The sequence below is a fragment of the Ranitomeya imitator genome, chromosome 1, assembly GCF_032444005.1.
Source record: "Ranitomeya imitator isolate aRanImi1 chromosome 1, aRanImi1.pri, whole genome shotgun sequence".
In the NCBI taxonomy this organism is placed as follows: domain Eukaryota; kingdom Metazoa; phylum Chordata; class Amphibia; order Anura; family Dendrobatidae; genus Ranitomeya; species Ranitomeya imitator.
This window is the reverse complement of record NC_091282.1, coordinates 613630362-613649141: the sequence shown is the minus strand read 5'-3', so window position 1 is coordinate 613649141 and position 18780 is coordinate 613630362. Positions and strand designations below refer to the sequence as shown.

The 18780-nt window shown below is 44.3% G+C and overlaps 1 protein-coding gene across 1 annotated transcript in view; it reads left to right on the top strand.

The window, feature by feature from the left end:
* The window catches only part of ARHGAP30 (Rho GTPase activating protein 30), a 203005-nt gene extending 184603 nt beyond the window's left edge, over nucleotides 1–18402 (top strand). The window contains exons 9-12 of the mRNA XM_069726268.1: nucleotides 2093–2161; nucleotides 2928–3437; nucleotides 14778–14941; nucleotides 16376–18402. Coding sequence (XP_069582369.1) covers nucleotides 2093–2161; nucleotides 2928–3437; nucleotides 14778–14941; nucleotides 16376–18289 — 2657 coding nt within the window. The 3' untranslated portion in view covers nucleotides 18290–18402. The remainder of the gene's footprint in view (nucleotides 1–2092; nucleotides 2162–2927; nucleotides 3438–14777; nucleotides 14942–16375) is intronic.
* The last annotated feature ends 378 nt before the right edge of the window (nucleotides 18403–18780 follow it).

The following is an 18780-nucleotide window of genomic DNA, read 5'->3' as shown; positions in this document are numbered from 1 at the left end:
ATCCGTTTTTTGCCCAAAGCGATGGATTGCGACGGATTGCTAAAAACACAAGTGTGAAAGTAAGCCTTACCCAGGACCTCGCATCGGAGAACCAGGATACGCTACTTCTGTCAGGAGACAATGCATCACCTTCCTTCAGGAACAGGCCAGAGACTTCACGAGTCACTTACGACGCCACCGTGGGATTTCAAGCTTCCACAGCCCCGAAACCATCAGGCTGATAAGTTTACCTGTTTCATAACCGTTTGTTCTTACCCTGACACAATATCCAGTTTTACTCCCCTCTTAACCCTTTCTCTCCCTGCGTAGAGAATCCCTTATAATTATTATTATTTATTTATATAGCACCATTAATTCCATGGTGCTGTACATGAGAGGGAAGAGGGCCCTGCCCTTGCGGGCTTACATTCTACAGGATAATGGGGAAGGAGACAGGAGGTCGAGGGTTATAATAAACCCTTTAACTCTTGTTCTGCCTCCTGCTCGTCACTGCATCCCGCGTTCCTGCTATTCTACAATATATTGGGATGTTGTGAGTGATATACATTGGAAAGCTGTGTGTGAGACATATATCGGGATGCTATGGGTGATATATATCAGGATGCTGTGTGTGATATATATCTGGATGCTGTTTGCGATATATATAAGGATGTTGTGTGTGATGTATTGGGATGCTATGTGTGATACATATTGGGATGCTGTGTTATTATTATTTATTATTATAGCGCCATTTATTCCATGGCGCTTTACATGTGAGGAGGGGTATACATAATAAAACAAGTACAATAATCTTGAACAATACAAGTCACAACTGGTACAGGAGGAGAGAGGACCCTGCCCGCGAGGGCTCACAATCTACAAGGGATGGGTGAGGATACATTAGGTGAAGGTAGAGCTGGCCGTGCTGTGTGATATATATCGAAATGTTGTGTGAGATATATCGCAATGTTGTGTGTAATATTAATCGGGATGCTGTGTGTGATATATTGTTATGCTGTATGTGACATTTATCGGGATGCTGTGTGAGATATTTATCGGCATGCTGTGTGATATACCGTATTTTCTTATACGCCGTATAAGACGATTGGGCGTATAAGACGACCCCCAACTTTTCCATATAAAATATGGAATTTAGGATATGCCCGCCGTATAAGACGGGGGTCATCTTATACGCCCAGTCATCTTATACGGCGTGTGGTTCCCGGGGTCTGGAGAAGAGGAGACTCTCATTCAGGCCCTGGGATCCATATTCATGTAAAAAATAAAGAATAAAAATAAAAAGCATGGATATACTCACCCTCGGACGGCCCCTGGCTCAAAGCGCTGCTAGCGTCTCCCTCCGTTCCTGAGAATGCAGTGAGTGAAGGACCTTCGATGACGTCGCGGTCACATGAGCGGTCAGGTGACCGGTCACCTGACCGCGACGTCATCGAAGGTCCTTCACTCTCTCCATTCTCAGTAATGGAGGCAGACGCTAGCAGCGCTGTAAGCCAGGTTCTGTCGGAGGGGTGAGTATATCCATGTTTTTTATTTTTATTCTTTATTTTTTACATGAATATGGATCCCAGGGCCTGAAGGAGAGTCTCCTCTCCTCCAGACCCTGGGAACCACACGCCGTATAAGATGACTGGGCGTATAATTATGACTTTGGAGTGGCCTAGTCACAGTCCTGATCTTAATCCAATTGAGATGCTCTGGATTTACTTCAGTTTTTGTGAAGTTTTCATTGATGGTTGTGAATATTATAGTTGCCGACACTAGTGGATGGTTTCATAATAACGTGTCCATGTGTTACTCCGAGTAGTGACTTCTCAGCCTGAAAACCACATTGTACGATGTTGATGTAGCAGTGACTGATCTCCATTCCTGGAGCAGGAGGTTGAGTGGATACTGTCACTGGTGGAAGGTTTTATTGTACATCTTCTGACTCCCAGTCTGGAGACCACATTGGATATTGACGTGGACTGTTGCATGTAGCAAGAGCAGGAGCAAGCCTGCCATGGCTTGGTTATCATACAGACCAGTAGAGCATCACTGACAACAGCATTTTTTTATTTTTAGAACCTAATCTAAAGATTTGCGTATTTTGCAGAAGGAAAAATGAGTCTGCGTCCAGCCAAGAGTATGGATTCCCTGAGCTCACTCCCTCACACAACACACGGTGAGAAGAGACCTCTTTATATTTTTACTGTGACAGATTGGCAAGAAGATTTTATCCTAAACGGCTGTCACTTCCAGAGGGGCTTCACCTGCTGAAGGTCAAATATGTCTAAGCTGCAGCGTCAGAAAAATTTCCAAACCCAGAACCAAAAAATATCTGTTTAACCCTCTAAAATATTCAATGCTAGACCACAAACCAACAAAGCTGCCCACCTTTCTCAGTCTTCTCCCCTCTGCATGCCAGTCCATAGCCCATATTTACTAGGATTGGTGTAAGCAGCTCATTGGAGTGATCTACACCTGATTTATCACTGCGCCTCTTGGATCATTTGCCCCATGAATGTTGGGTCAGTACATCAAACCTCCAACAACAAATGGCTCAAGTATAATAATCAGTAATAAACTGCGTCTTGCAGTGAGGCCATGTGTAGAAGAATACAAATCTATGAAATACATATTTAGCATTTCTATAGATGCCAAAACTCTTGTGATTCCATATCTCTGGCTTCATCACGGACTCCAAAACTCTGACTACACTGTCTCTAATTTCACGACACTAACTATACATCTCCAGATGCTACATCTCTGCCTGCCTGTCTCTGACTACCCTGCCTCTGAATCCCCCCGTCGCTAAATCCCCGTCCCTGAATCCCCCGCCTCTGATTTTTCACCTTGCATAATGCAGTGAAAAATCCCAGATGACTAGCATTAATAGTGAAGACTATTTCTAGCATCTTGTCCTAACAGTGGTTTTTTTTCCATCACAGCTAATGATTTGGAACAGAATGGTTCATCATTACGATCTCCTAGAAACCAACTCTCTCTTCGAAGGGAAAGTCTTGATTCTCCATCCAAAGATGAGAATGTTGAGTTTATATTCTTGGATTCTGAAGAGCAGTCACATTTGATAGACACAAATGTTGGGGAGTATGAAGAAGAAGGACAAGCCAAGTCAGAGCCCACAACACCAAAATCAGGAAGGTCTTCAGTAACAGGGAACCCATCTGGTCGTTCACCCAAATCTAATCTGAGCAGGGCAGAGAAGTGTGTCGGAGTCCACATTTCGGGGCCCTTCTCTGTCACTCTTCCCTTTCATATTACATCCAATTTATCTCGTCTGACCAGAGGGATGGAGTGTCCTGGATTCAACATTATGGCTCCAAGCAGAAGTTCTGAGAAGTTCTCCTCACTCAATGGGAAACCGTCCTCAGAGCCCGAGGACACCAATACAATGAGAGCGAGCGAAGTTGCTACCAATGAAATCGACAATCCTGGCGGTAAATATCATATGTACAGAGTCTAAACAGGACTTCATTGGGTCACATACTTTTGAAAGTCGAGACAGGAATGAGTCATTTCTAATTCTCCAGCGTCAGTAGTATTATCTGTCAGATGTCGCCTCCTACCGAGGACAGATGACCAATAAGCTCCACTAGGGTGGAAATGATGCATCATGGGACAGTTGTATATATTTACATAGAGTATTATTGTCCCATCTGCCATATACTGACATTAGAGTACACCACTGGAACGAGCTGCAGATTTATAGGGAAAAGGAAAAGGGACGAAAGAAAGTGAAAACAATGTAATTATTATTATAAATATCAATGTGAGCACATTGTAAGATGTTTACACTGTAAGCCTAGCAGTTAGGCTTAGGTAACACCCTAGCAGTTAGGCTTAGGGAATACCCTAGCAGTTAGGCTTAGGCAATACCCTAGCAGTTAGTATAAGTTAATACACTAGCATTTAGGCTTAGGCAATACTCTAGTAGTTAGGCTTAGACAGTACCCTAGCAGTTAGGCTTAGGTAATACCCTAGCAGTTAAGGTACCGTTACACTAAACGACTTACCAACGAACACGACCAGTGATACGACCTGGCCGTGATCGTTGGTAAGTCGTTGTGTGGTCGCTGGGCAGCTGTCACACAGACAGCTCTCTTCAGCGACCAACGATCAGGGGAAAGACTTCAGCATCATTGAAACTGTCTTCAATGATGCCGAAGTCCCCCTGCAGCACCCGGGTAACCAGGGTAAACATCTGGTTACTAAGTGCAGGGCCGTGCTTAGTAACCCGATATTTACCCTGGTTACCATTGTAAAAGTTAAAAAAAAAAAAAAGTACATACTCACATTCCGATGTCTGTCACGTCCCCCGCCGTCAGCTTCCCGCACTGACTGTGTCAGCGCCGACCGTAAGGCAGAGCACAGCGGTGACGTCACCATTGTGCTCTGCTTTACGGCCGGCGCTGACAGTCAGTGCAGGGAAGCTGATGGCGGGGGACGTGACAGACATCGGAATGTGAGTATGTACTTTTTTTTTTTTTTTTTTACTTTTACAATAGTAACCAGGGTAAATATTGGGTTACTAAGCACGGCCCTGCACTTAGTAACCCGATATTTACCCTGGTTACAAGTGAACACATCACTGGATCGGCGTCACACACGCCGATCCAGCGATGACAGCGGGTGATCAGCGACCAAAAAAAGGTCCTAATCATTCCCCAACAACCAACGATCTCCCAGCAAGGGCCTGATCGTTGGTCGCTATCACACATAACGAGATCGTTAGCGGGATCGTTGCTACGTCACAAAAAGCATGACGTTGCAACGATATCGTTAATGAAATCGTTATGTGTGAAGGTACCTTTAGGCTTAGGTAATACCCTAGCAGTTAGGCTTAGGTAATACCCTAGCAGTTAGGCTTAGATAATATCCTAGCAGTTAGGCTTAGGTAATACCCTAGCAGTTAGGCTAAGTCAATATGCTAGCAGCTAGGCTTAGGCAACACACTAGCAGTTAGGCCTAGATAATAGACTAGCAGTTAGGCTTAGGAATACCCTAGCCGTTAGGCTTGAGTAATACCCTAGCAGTTAGCCTTAGAAAATACCCTAGCAGTTAGGTGTAGGCAATACCCTAGCAGCTATGCTCAGATAATTCCCTAGCAGTTAAGCTTAGGCAATACCCTAGCAGTTAGGCTTAGGCAATACCCTAACAGTTAGGCTAAGTTAATACACTAGCATTTAGGCTTATGCAATACCCTAGCAGCTAGGCTTAGGCAATACTCTAGCAGTTAGGCTTAGACAGTACCCTAGCAGTTAGGCTTAGGTAATACACTAGCAGTTAGGCTTAGATAATACCTTAGCACTTAGGCTTAAATAATAATATGCTATGCTCAATATGCTAGCAGCTAGGCTTAGGCAACACACTAGCAGTTAGGCCTAAATAATAGACTAGCGTTATGCTTAGGAATACCCTAGCCTTTAGGATTGAGTAATACCCTAGCAGTTAGGCTTAGAAAATACCCTAGCAGTTAGGCTTAGGCAATACCCCAGCAGTTATGCTTAGATAATTCCCTAGCAGTTAGGCTTAGGCAATACCCTAGAAGTTAGGTTAAGTTAATACACTAGCATTTAGGCTTATGCAATACCCTAGCAGTTAGGCTTAGGCAATACCCTAGCAGATAGGCCTAGATATTAGACTAGCAGTTAGGCTTAGGAATACCCTAGCCGTTAGGCTTGAGTAATACTCTAGCAGTTATGCTTAGATAATTTCCTAGCAATTAGGCTATGGCAATACCCTAACAGTTAGGCTTAGATAATACCCTAGCAATTAGGCTTAGGTAATACCCTAGTGGGTAGGTTTAGGCAATACCCTAGCATTTAGTCTTAGAAAATACTCTAGCAGTTAGACTTAGGCAATACCCTAACAGTTAGGCTTAAGGTACCTTCACACTGAACGATATCGCTAGCGATCCGTGACGTTGCAGCGTCCTGGCTAGCGATATCGTTCAGTTTCACAGGCAGCAGCGATCAGGATCCTGCTGTGCCATCGTTGGTCGGAGCAGAAAGTCCAGAACTTTATTTTGTCGCTGGACTCCCGCAGACATCGCTGAATCGGCGTGTGTGACGCCGATTCAGCGATGTCTTCACTGGTAACCAGGGAAAACATCGGGTTACTAAGCGTAGGGCCGCGCTTAGTAACCCGATGTTTACCCTGGTTACCAGCGTAAACGTAAAAAAACCCAAACACTACATACTTACATTCCGGTGTCTGTCCTCCGGCGCTGTGCTTCTCTGCACTGTGAGCGCCGGCCAGCCGGAAAGCAGAGCACAGCGGTGACGTCACCGCTGTGCTTTCCGGCTGGCGCTCACAGTCAGTGCAGGAAGCAGAACGCCTGGGGACAGACATCGGAATGTAAGTATGTAGTGTTTGTTTTATTTTACATTTACAATGGTAACCAGGGTAAACATTGGGTTACTAAGCGCGGCCCTGCGCTTAGTAACCCGATGTTTACCCTGGTTACCAGGGGACTTCGCATAGTTGGTCGCTGGAGAGCTGTCTGTGTGACAGCTCTCCAGCGACCACACAGCGATGCTGCAGCGATCGGGATCGTTGTCTAGATCGCTGCAGCGTCGATAAATGTGACGGTACCTTAAGTCAATACACTAGCAGTTAGGCTTAGATAATACCCTAGCAGTTAGGCTTAGATAATACCCTAGCAGATAGGCTTAGGAATACCCAAGCTGCTGTTTAGGCTAATCTACTGTGCTTAAATATCTATATTGCCATACTAGCCCGGTTCACTATGTAATTTCGCCGGAATTTTCTGGAGAGTTTCAAATATGTACATTTTTGGAAAGGCTATGGTATAAGCAATAAGAAAAACAATGTTTCCATTTGCCCCGAGTCCTAAGTGGCCGCCATCTTGGATTTTACAAAATGGCTGATTTACATCGATTTTTGTTAATATCTCAGCTTGTAAGTAACGTAAAACTTAAATTTTGACAGCTAAACATACATTTTGAGTACTAAGAAATGCAGTGGTATCCAAATAAATACTCTATATACGACTACAAATTGTATCGGTTTATATTTGAACAAATTTTCGAACTCGAAAAGCAGAGAGTTAATGTTTTTAACTTTTGAACAACCAGAGTGTCTTTACATATCGCCACCATCACTGTCATCATCAGTTTCATATTTGGTCTGAGTGTCCTCGTCATTCATACACTCGCTGTCACACTGACAAAGATCGGTACAGGATAAGTTATTTTTTCGGCACGAACACCTTGAAGAAGAACAGTCATGTTTGCATTGACAACTAATCATCTCGATTATTGCTTTTGGAGCTGGAAGAACATCTGTCATGGTTGGTTTCAACTGTCCATCCAACCCTTTGTGATAGCCATTCTTCTCGGGATCCAGCTGAGAATCCTGCAAAGCAATGTTAGCTTGTCCCCACACTCTGGCTTGGATATGGACTCTGAGGACATGTTGTTTTAGAGCTCCGAGTGTAGGAGGTAACCTGTCACTTTCTGCCATATGCTTGCAAAATAGATGCCATCGCAGTTCGGGAATATTCTTAATAAAAATGCCTTTTGGAGAGTAAGCAAAACATACGAAGGTAGCAAGAGTTGACAACATAGTTTTGCTCACTTCTTTTTCAGTCGAAAGCATCTGCAGAGAACTGATTACATCTGGTGTTGCGTTCATGTAAGCTTGCAGCCAGATTGCTTTGCCAATTCGAGAGAACCTTCCAGTTGTGTCAGCACCAGTGAATGCATGGAAGGCTGTCAAAGCCTTTGCTCTGTCTGCCCCTATGACTCTCCTTATTGGCTCTATCTCGATCATCCCAGAGACCATTGAAATCGATGTATTCTTCAGCATGAGGTCATAGTTAGCTATGACCAACACCAGTACATCGGTATCAGGGGAGAAGAAAACCATCCTTGCATCCGGTGGGTTTCGTTGTGTTGCCAAGACAGCTTGGTAGATCAACAGTGTGTCTGCTTCTTCGTGATTGTTGTCGTCGAAAACTAAGTTTTTGTTGCTCCTGGTACACCCTGAAGAACAAGTGATGACCAGTTTTTGTGATGAACTGTTGAACTCTAGAGTCTTTGCAGCAAGATAGTTGGTCAGGTCAGCCTTTGTCTTGTCATGTGAAAGGAACCTGTTCATTGGAATATGATTAATGTTTGTTTCATCTCTGACCTGGTACTGAATTGGTGCCTTTCCTTTTCTTCTTTTATCCCTGGTAGCATCCTTGAGAGAATTTTCCCTATACGTATCAAACACAAGGATTATTTCATCGTAATTTTCTGTGAGAGACATAAGCCTGTCATTGAAGCAGTAACTGAGATCTTTGACTGTCACTAGTGTTGCCGGTTTCTTGGCCATCTTTTGCAGAAGAACCATTCCATCTACCAGGGCTATCTTGCGACTTGGATCATCTGATCTTGTGTCCATCCTATCTTCTGGCTGCAGATCTTTCTGTGGAGTTTCTACTATAACCAACTTGTTAAGGAGACTGATCAGTTTCGATTTGTCATGGCATGGTAACATTGTACCATCTGGAGCAAAAAAGGCTCTTGGGGTCAGAGTGAATTCGTAGTTCCCAATGGCCACTTTCTGGTTTATGTCTCTGTTGGACCTTGCCAAAACCATCATTCTTCCATACAAGTCCTTGGTCTCCTTAAGATCAACAGTCTTGTCTCGGAGTTTTACTGTGGTTTTCTTGTTTGCCGACATGAACATCCTGTTGTTCTCCTTCTTTACTGGTGCCCATAGGCTAACATCCCCATTGATTCGCGCCAACACATAGTCTTCATACAGCTTTTGACCTGTCTCATCTGCATTCAGGATCATTTTTACATACTCATCAGGGATGTAGGCATGGGTGATTACATTGTGCAACTTGTCACCTACAACAGCAAATGGGTTGCCATGTTTCAAAATTGCTTCCTTAATCTTGTCAATAACATGATGACACTTCTTGACTGCACTTGGCCCAAGATCGTGATGCTCTCTGGTTTTGTCACGTTCTAAATCAAACTGTCTGGTATATTCTTTGACAACTCGGGAGAGTTCAGGTGTGGCCATGAAGAATCTCTGACGAGCATTGGCATTGTTCGAGATGCCGACTATGCCAGCATGGATTTTCATCAGCTTGTTCAGATGCTCGCATGCATGGTCCGCCCCAATGGATACAAATGGGATAGCACTTTTCGTGACTGAAATGTTACCCGCTTTCATTTCTTCCCATGTTTGAGGGTGATTTATTTTAAGGTCATGCATGTCCGTGATATACCTTGGCCACAATCGCTTGTATTTCATCCGGTCAAATGCAAAGAAGAGCTTGCTGAGCTGCTCTCCGGCTTGAAGATGAAGCTCAAGGTCTGCATTCCTGGTTGCAGCAACAAATAAAAGGATTGTTTCCACTCGCTGTAGGTAGTTCATCATTGACTTGAACATTGCATTTTTGGATCTCTGTTTCACCCATGTTTGAAAGACTGTGATTATGTCAGCAGTGGTCAAGGCCTCTAGTAGGGTAGTGCTTGCTTGTTTCACTGACTTACTTTTTGTGTTCTTGTTTTCCTCAGAACAGGCAGCTTCAATTCCCTCTGTTGCCATCAAACACACCTGTTTTAGTTCTGGATTATCAATGAAGAACTCGTCCAGCAACAGTTCATACAGAGCAACATATGTATATGTGTGAGCACGAAGAGCACGCTTGTAATGGGTACATTTCAGTATTTGCCTTGTTGTTGCAGACCCATACACATCACCTTCTATCCATGCATCATCAATACCCGAGTTCTCCGTAGAGGTACCCAGAGCGCGCAGGGCAGCCATTACAACATGTAGCTCTCCCAGTCGTGGAACAACGGTGCGTTTCAGATCAGGTCTTGCATCTAGAAGTTGGACAACCTTCTCATACAGAGCCATATCAAATGAAATAACAGTGGGATGATCTTCACCAACAGTCAACTTCCTCAGTTCACTTGCTTGCATGATCACAGTCAGCAAGGTTGACCACTCGTGTGCTAGCTCTGGTAGCAGTGGTAAGGCTCCAACGTTGGTAAATCGCTTGCTTTCGGACAACAGTGAGTTGTATCCTGACCATCCAGGAATTTTGCTCGATGCTTTCTCTAGTTGCTGCATTCTGGATACAGCAGTAGCAACAATCCATCCAAATTGTGAAAGTTGGGAAGAACCTGATATTTCCTTGTTTGTGACAAAGTGTTCTGATCTTTGGGTATGTTGTACTTTTGGCTTGTCACAGTGCAACATATGTACATGGTATGGAGTGACAGATAAAGTGTGGGCATCTGTTATCTTCAAGGGTGGTGCAACTGGTTCTCCAACAGCATCTACTTGCTGATATACAGCAGTAATAGTTCCATGTGTGGTTCCTTTCCCATCAGGGGTATCCTCTGCAAAGTCTGTGTTATCAACTGCAAAGAACACAAAGGTACCCTTCTTCAAGAATGGTGGCACGTAAAGACCTTTTAACTCTCGGGTGTTTTCTACAACAGCATTAGCCAAAGCAGTTTCCATTCGTAGGGTACGGCCATAGGGAACACAAAACCCATGTGAACTAAGAAGATTCATTAATTTCTTATCGCGAGTTGTGTGATGAACAGTCAGAGCTAGCCCCAGGACCTGTGGGTTTTCTCGTGCGTTGGGTTGTCTGAATACTGATGATTCGGTTTTTGGCTTGTAGTTGACCTGGCGTTTTGATTTGAATTCATACATGATGTTCTGACTCATAGTGAGTGCTGCTCGGTCAACAATTTTGGTCCTTCTTTGAGTTTCAAGGCTGTCAATCGGCCCTGTTATGATCCAACGGATAGCGGAATATAATTCTGCTGGAACGTCGTTTATGTCACTAGTGACCGTTATGGTGTTTTTATCATTGACTTCCGTTGTAAAATTAGCAATGCTTTTCCTAATTAACTGTGCTGCTTTGTAGATTGTCTGCATGTTGTCTGCATCATCACTACGACATTCCATTGCAGAATTAACCATGATTTCCTCACAGGCTTCTGGTGAATAAAGAACTGCTGATTCCCTTCTGTTTTTTGAAAGACAGGATTTCAGATGTGGCAAGGCATTCATTATAATTTCTTTGAGCCACTTTCTAGTGAATGTAGGTTTGTGATTTTCCACGCCTTCTATACCAAGCATATTCAAATAAGTGGTTTCGATATCTTGTATAGATAGATATGATTGGTTCTGTGTTTGAATATCCACTAGGTTTATCAACTCTAGCAGACTTGCACGTTGTAATAAGGGTTCTTTGTGGTCTGTTCTGTTGGTACTACGTTCTCGTTGTCCATGAAAAACATGCTTTGTCCAACAGCTTTTGTGGTACCGGACGTCAATAGAATGTGCATCCCCTGGTGCAATGCATGTGTTCAGTCTTGTTTTCAGTGTTAAATTATCTGATGTTTCAATAGCTTGTTTCAACGATTTCCCTGCGTTGACTGTCCTCACATTATAAAGCTTCTCATTCTCATCGTTCTGACAAAAGAAACATTTTTCCTTATCCAGTGGCCATGTATGTGACCTCGTGAATGGTGATGAAGAGTCAGATGTTAATGAACCTGATTCGTCCATTTCAGCACGTCCTCTTTTTAATCCTCGTTTCTTGGTAATGTGGCTACCAGTAGCTAATGCATGTGCATAACGGTCCCGGGCTCGTTGTATTTGGTCGTTGTTAATTGCATTTGTGTAACAACTTCGATGGTAGACTGCCTGATGTGTAGCGATTGTGTCTTTCCTGTTGCTAATCCGTCGATGGATATCAACATAGTTGCCATCTTGTAAACTTGCCCTCTCTGCTACTATGTCCAAAACGCGCTGGTAAGACTGTATCCGAGGATTTTGCACCAACTTCTCATTGCCATTGGAAGACTGACAGAGCATACATAGCTTCCAGTTGATAGGTTCCTCACCTTCACAAGTGACTTCAGTAGCTTGTGGTTTGTCTGTCATGTTCAACTCCTGTAATAAAAGAAAAAAAAAACATGTGATTCCTGTCATTATGTATTATTATGTCAATACTAATTAATTATAAAAAACTGCTGTAGTAAATATCTAAAACACATCTGCAACTAGTAATATTGCATTTCTTAGCCCTAAAATGTATGTTTAGCTGTCAAATTTTATTTTTATGTTATTTATAAGCTGAGATATTAACGAAAATTGGTTTTACGTCAGCCATTTTGTCAAATCCAATATGGCGGTCACGTGGGACTCGGGGCAAATGGAAACATTGTTTTTCGTATTGCTTATACTATAACCTTTCCAAAAATGTATAGTTTTCAGACTCTCCAAAAAAATCCGGCGAAGGCCTAAATCAATACATAGTGAACCGGACTATACACAGCCATTCATAAAATCCCCTGAGGCAAACCATTTAGCCAGAGACCACAGCCAATGTTTCCTTAAAACAATTATTGTTTGGTTACTAACAGTATAATAGAAGGAGAGAAGAAATTATTGTTACTTGTGTAGCTTATTAGTCATCTGTTATCAGTGAGCAGTCATCTGGTCAGCGCTACAGTCCCATTAGGCACATTGTGATTGCACTGACAGTCTCTATAAGATAAGGCAGTGATACACGCTGTGCAATATATGATATTAAAGGTGTTGTCCACTACTAGGACAACCCCTTCTTAAGCTAAATGTTTGGCAATGATAAAATAAATAATCCTATAGTCACCTCCCATGTCAGCTCCTTTCCAGCAGTGTTGGCACTGGCGGTCCTGGGGTTGTGATGCAGTGAAATGACACGTGAAGCCCCGTGCCCAATCAGCGCTGGTGTCGCTGTCTCCGCCTCCTGTCGAAATGAACATGAGGAGTTAGGCTACTTTCACACTAGCGTCGGAATCTCCCCGTCGCAATGCGTCGGGCAGAGATTCCGACGCTAGCGTTTGACGCACTGCACAACGGGTGCAGCGGATGCATTTCTCTGGCGCATCCGCTGCCCCATTGTGAGGTGCGGGGAGGTGGGGGCGGAGTTCCGGCAGCGCATGCGCGGTTGGAAAAAGCGGTCCGTCAGGAGCAAAAAACGTTACATGTAACGTTTTTTGCTCCCGGCGGTCCGCCACAACACGGCGCAACCGTCGCACGACAGTTGCGACGTGTGGCAAAGCGTCGCAATGCGTCGTTAATGTTAATCTATGGGGCAAAAACGCATCCTGCAAACAACTTTGCGACGTCTGGCAAAAAACGCCAGTGTGAAAGTAACCTAAGTCCGACATCAGCTCTAGCCCAGACTTATGCTTCGTGCTTAGTTTGTCCGTAGGTGGAGACAGTGACGCTGATTGGGCGTTGGGCATCATGTGTCACAACACTACATTACAGCCCCGGGATCGCGAGTGCTGGAACAGAGCTGGCATGGGAGGCGAGTATAGGTTTATTTATTTTATTGGGACCGAACATTTAGTTTAAGAAGGGGTTGACCTATTAGTAGACAACCCCTTTAAGGGGAAGTAGCAATGTTAAAAGTCAATTTTGGCCCTTTAAAGAGTTTTGTCACATGACTTATTCTGGTTTAGCATTTATCCTAAGATGTATGGCAAGGCTCTTTAAAGGGTCGATATTTACTTTTAGGATTGCTACTTCCAGTAGGTGACACTAGAGTTCAAATCCTCTTGAATCCCCACAAAGTGAGTCAATTGCACCCTGTATAGGGCTGAAAACACATGAGCATGCTAAGTGCATATATTCAGTCCCATAAATGATTGTGTGAGCATACTGTGAATAGTATATAATCTGCATCCCATCACTCACCATCACTCTAGACACACTAACAAACATGTAAGTAACGCAGTCATTAGCCGCAGAGCAATGTATTATATTGGCAGCAGCAATTGTATCCATAGACACCGTGTGACGCTGAGTCACTTCTCACAAACAAGCTGTGAGTCGGGGAAGTCAAGGACTCCGAGGTCAAGAGCTAGGAGGGTACGTCATAAAGAGAGGAAAGAGAAAAGGCGCAGTCAGCAAACAGTCCGGGGTCAGAATTCCAAGGTCAGAGTGCGTCAAGGCAAAAAGCTTAATACATACAGGTAGTCAAAAGGCAAATTCAAGGTCTGGCAACAAAGTTCAGAATATCAGAGTTCAGAACACAGAGCAAATACCACTGAGCTGAAAAGCTACAACTGGAAAAAGTTCCAGCATAGCCAGCCAGATAAATGGCTAAACAATCAGACGGAAATGAAGACATCTGGAGGACTTCCAGTAGGCCCGGCATAATTGGGCTGCAAAGAAATTCCATGCACAAAACTGACAGCCCAGCACGCCCTTGCAATTCATAGGATGGCTAGGCTGTCACTCACTTTGTCTGTAGGACACTGTGAGCGGCGGGATTATGACACACGTATCAGTGCAGTCAGCGCTCCACAGGTAAAATGCACTTTCTATCACAATGAATAATGTTATATTGACAGGCAGCAGATTTAGAGAGCGATTTGCGCCTACACTAAGGTTCTAGTAGGTGCTAATAGTGCAGTCAGCCTTCCACGTGTGCACTGAAATACTCTCATATAGACTCATCACATGACTACTTCTGGTCATGACAGGTTCAGTAAACTTGCATATTATTCCTCTCCCACTTTGATGGCTAAGTGCTTGGACATGTGTTCCCTTCTTTATGAATCCTTCACTGGAAGAGTGACCACAGCAGGGCAACTAATCCAGTGAAGGAGCCTTTACTGCCCCTTCTTACCAAGGTTATGACCACCAGAAGCTGCTTGCAGCAGTCAGTTCCTCGCACAGCCAGTTCTTGTGTTGTGATTGACATGTCTGCCATTTTCTCTAATCAGGAACAGAAACCTCAAAGACAGACGAGCCAGGAGAAGAGAATGTCTGCATCTCACTAGAGGACACCTTCTCCTTCCTAGACATCCAGGACTCTAGCATCGAAAAACTACCAGAAAACACAGTGGACAGCGAGATGATGGTGTACGCCCTGCACCCCGAGAACAAGGCAAGAACTTTCCACCCAACCCCTGTCCCAAATGTTAAATACCTCAAAAGAGCGAGAGAGGGCAGAAAGAAAGGAATATGGGCTGCCTTCTGTAATCAGTGCAGCCTTATACAGAAGGTGATGTGGTAGATAGAGCACCACTCCTGGAGTCTCTATATACTAATGAACACGCAGGGAGCACAACAACAGCAACTGAACCTAGGGTGAAGGGGCAACTCAGAAAGCAGGGAGCTAAAGAGAAGGCTCTGTATAAGTTGAGATCCCCTTCCTCATAAAGGCATCAGCTCTGCAATCTGTCCATAGTCTTTTCCTTGTGTTGGCTCCTCACCTCCACATCTGACTGTATATGGCATGGGTAGCTCTGCTCAGACATGGGCTGTGTGTGCTGAAACCTCCGATGGTCAATGTAAGGTCTCTTTCACACATCCGTTTTTTAGAATCAGTCACAATTTGTCAAAGTCTTGAAATGACGGATCCTGATTGTAAAAAAACTGGTGCACTGGATCCGTTATTTTGACGGATCCGTTGAAGTAGTTGCAGCCGGAATTTAAAGAAACAGAATTCTGGGGCGAGAGAGATAGTTCCAGGTATGCTTGGTTGCAAAAAACGGAATCTGTCACTGGAATACATCTTCTGACGAACAGCGACAGATCCTGCACCCATAGGCTTCCATTATAGCCAATGACAGACACCGCAGGATCTGTCGCTGTGCGTCTTATCGACATACACAAAAATGTTGTATGTACGTTGTCTCCGTCCATCGGACGTCTTTAGCATGGATGGATGGCCATCCGTCTCACAATCCGTCGCTAATACAAGTCTATGGGAAAAAAACGGATCCAGCAGCAACATTTGCTGGATCCGTTTTTTCTAAAAATGACGGCTTGTGACTGATTCTAAAAAATGGATGAGTGAAAGAGGCCTAAGGCTACTTTCACACTTGCGTCGGTACGGGTCCGTCGCTATGAGTCGGGCCGACGTACGTTGTGAAATTTGTGCACGTCGTGGGCAGCGGATGCAGTTTTTCAACACATCTGCTGCCCATTCTGAAGTCTGGGGAGGAGGGGGCGGAGTTTCGGCAGCGCATGCGCGGTAGAAAATGGCGGACGCGACGGACAAAAAAGTTACATTGAACGTTTTTTTTGTGACGACGGTCTGCCAAAACACGACGGATCCATCGCTAATACAAGTCTATGGGCAAAAAACACATCCTGCGAGCACATTTGCAGGATCCGTTTTTTGCCAAAAAACGACGGATTGCGACGGATTGCTAAAAACGCAAGTGTGAAAGTAGCCTAAGCATTGTCGAATAGTCACCTCTTTCCACAAGAGATTCTATCATTCAACACCTGGTGGTGGCTTTACTGACATGCAACTGTTCTATTACAATAACATCCATCCATTATCACCTTTGTTTATTTGTTTGATTTTCAGATGGAGGAATTCTCTGTAGAGCCTCCACCGGATGATTTGTGTGGGGAAGACGAGGCAGAGCAGACTTATTTCATGCCCATGGGCATTGTGGATGAGGTTGGACGTTGGAGGGAAATGCAGGAGAGCCTAGAAGACATCTATATGAGCGCTCACGATGACCTGAGTCCAATAACACTAGCTCCAGAAGTCACCATGGAGAACAAGGAGCTACCTTTAGAGGAGGAGCATGGCATATTACCTGAGAATAGAAAGATAGCAGGGGAGACTCCCCAGGACAACCTGCTCCATCTTGATGATGATTCCTACAGCCAAAAGCCTCCACAGACAGTGGTGACAGTTTTAGATATACAATGTAATGATAAACACAAGATGAATGATCAAAACACATATAGAGGTGATGGAGCTACAGAACAGCATGGTTCTTACAGTGAAGAATCTGAATTTACTGGGTCATACGCCCCTAACAATGAAGTGCAGGGCGCAACCTTAGTAAAGTCTGGAGCCAGAGAAGGCCAGAGCATGGCCATCCCCAATACAGACATTATAGCTACCATGTCAGCATCAGAAGAAATACATTATGAAGGACATGGACAAGAAGAGGACATACAAATTGTAAGTAGTCAAAAAATAGAGGACAGTCTTGTGCCCACTGTGCATGAAACAGCTGGAAATAGCATTGACTGTACAGAACAGCAGCATCACGGATGTCAGGTTGAAGATTTCCCAGAGGCACTAGTGACACCGCAACAATCAATAGATGATGTCCAGGATCTCAATATCCTGCAGTCTGAGGATGTACCCAAGAATGAAGATTGCAGGAATGATCAAGACTCAAGTGCAGAAATTTCTGATTCACATGATGGAGGTGATGACGCCTCATCCAACACATCTGATAACAGCATTTCCAGATCAGAGAGTGGCTGTAGCATCACTCTTACCCTAGGACACATAGAGACAGTCAGGAAGCAGGATGATGATAATGAAGGAAAATCTGCAGAAGAACTTCAATCTATCATTAATGAGGACTGTTCTGATGAAAATTCTCGTTTACGTCTGTGTTCACCAGATGACAGAGCCTTAGGAAATGAGCAATCTGATCAGATAAACATGAGAACCTCAGAGGAACAGCTAATGGACTGTTCACAGCAAATGAAACCATCTCACATCAAACCAAGTGGAGACAATGAAACTTACGTGTCAGAGCAGCCACTTATATCCAGGCCTCTTGCTGAAAAGGAGAACATTGCCTCAGAGGGAATGTATCCTTATGGAAGTGTAACCATGAAGCTGCTGGCCACCACAAATAAAATCCAGCAAGCAAAATCTGTTCCTGTTGTGCCACCAAAACCACAATTTGCTAAGCTGCCTCCAGCTGTAAAGAACAAGATACAGGTCAGCTCTACTATATCTACATCCAACGAAACCATGTCAGAAAAGAGCAGCCACATTGAGACACCAGAGACTTCTGCTGACAGTGCCCCCAAAAAACGATCCAGTTGGAGGAACAACACCAGTATTTCCTTTGATACGGCAATGGCCATGGTCAAAGACCGTCAGTCCCAGAACCCAGTCAGACGTATGCAGACATATTGTATGGGAGATTGCTATGATTTGATAGACACATCTAAACCCGATAACCCCAATCTTGTGAGGTTCACAGTGAAGTCGGCCAGCAGCAGAGCGCACAGACCTTTCAGCTGTATGTCTCAAACCTGTGGTGAGGGAGAACTGCACAGTCCTAACATTTTAGTAGACCTGACAATTCCAGGTCTCCAGTCTATATTAAGCCAGGATCCTGAAGCCAAATCAGAAGAAGCGACCCACAGGAACAGGCTAAGCATGCCACGGTTAGGCCAACAGTCTGCTTGTGATGCCCATAGCAAATGTCAAGAGCAGCGCCGGTCATTACTGTAAGATTTCCCTTTCTACTGGACTCACATATAAAATCTCCTCCCCCCAACATGTAACATGTATGTATTCTGTATGAGCAACTGATCAAGTTTTATAAAGGTAAATTCAGAATGTCACCACATGCACTACGTGAGCTCACATCTAGTGGAGGAAATGCTCCATCTCCGATATTACACTGCATGCACAAACCAATGAGAAACATCAGGGAACAGCAGGAAGATCCTGCAGATATCTCCCGCTGCTACCAGGAGGTAATCACGAACCATAACTCCGCTGCCTCCAATCATCAAGACAAGTATGGAATTGACTGACAAGTAGAGATGGGCGAACCCGAACAGTAAAATTCGGCATCTGTACTGAACACCTCCTGTTCGGGTTTAGCCCCCCGAACACGGATGTTTGTCGCGCTGTCATGTGCATCACAGCCCACCAAACACTGCTTGTAATCGATGGTAAAATCATTACTGCCAGTGAGACAAGCCACATTTCCCATG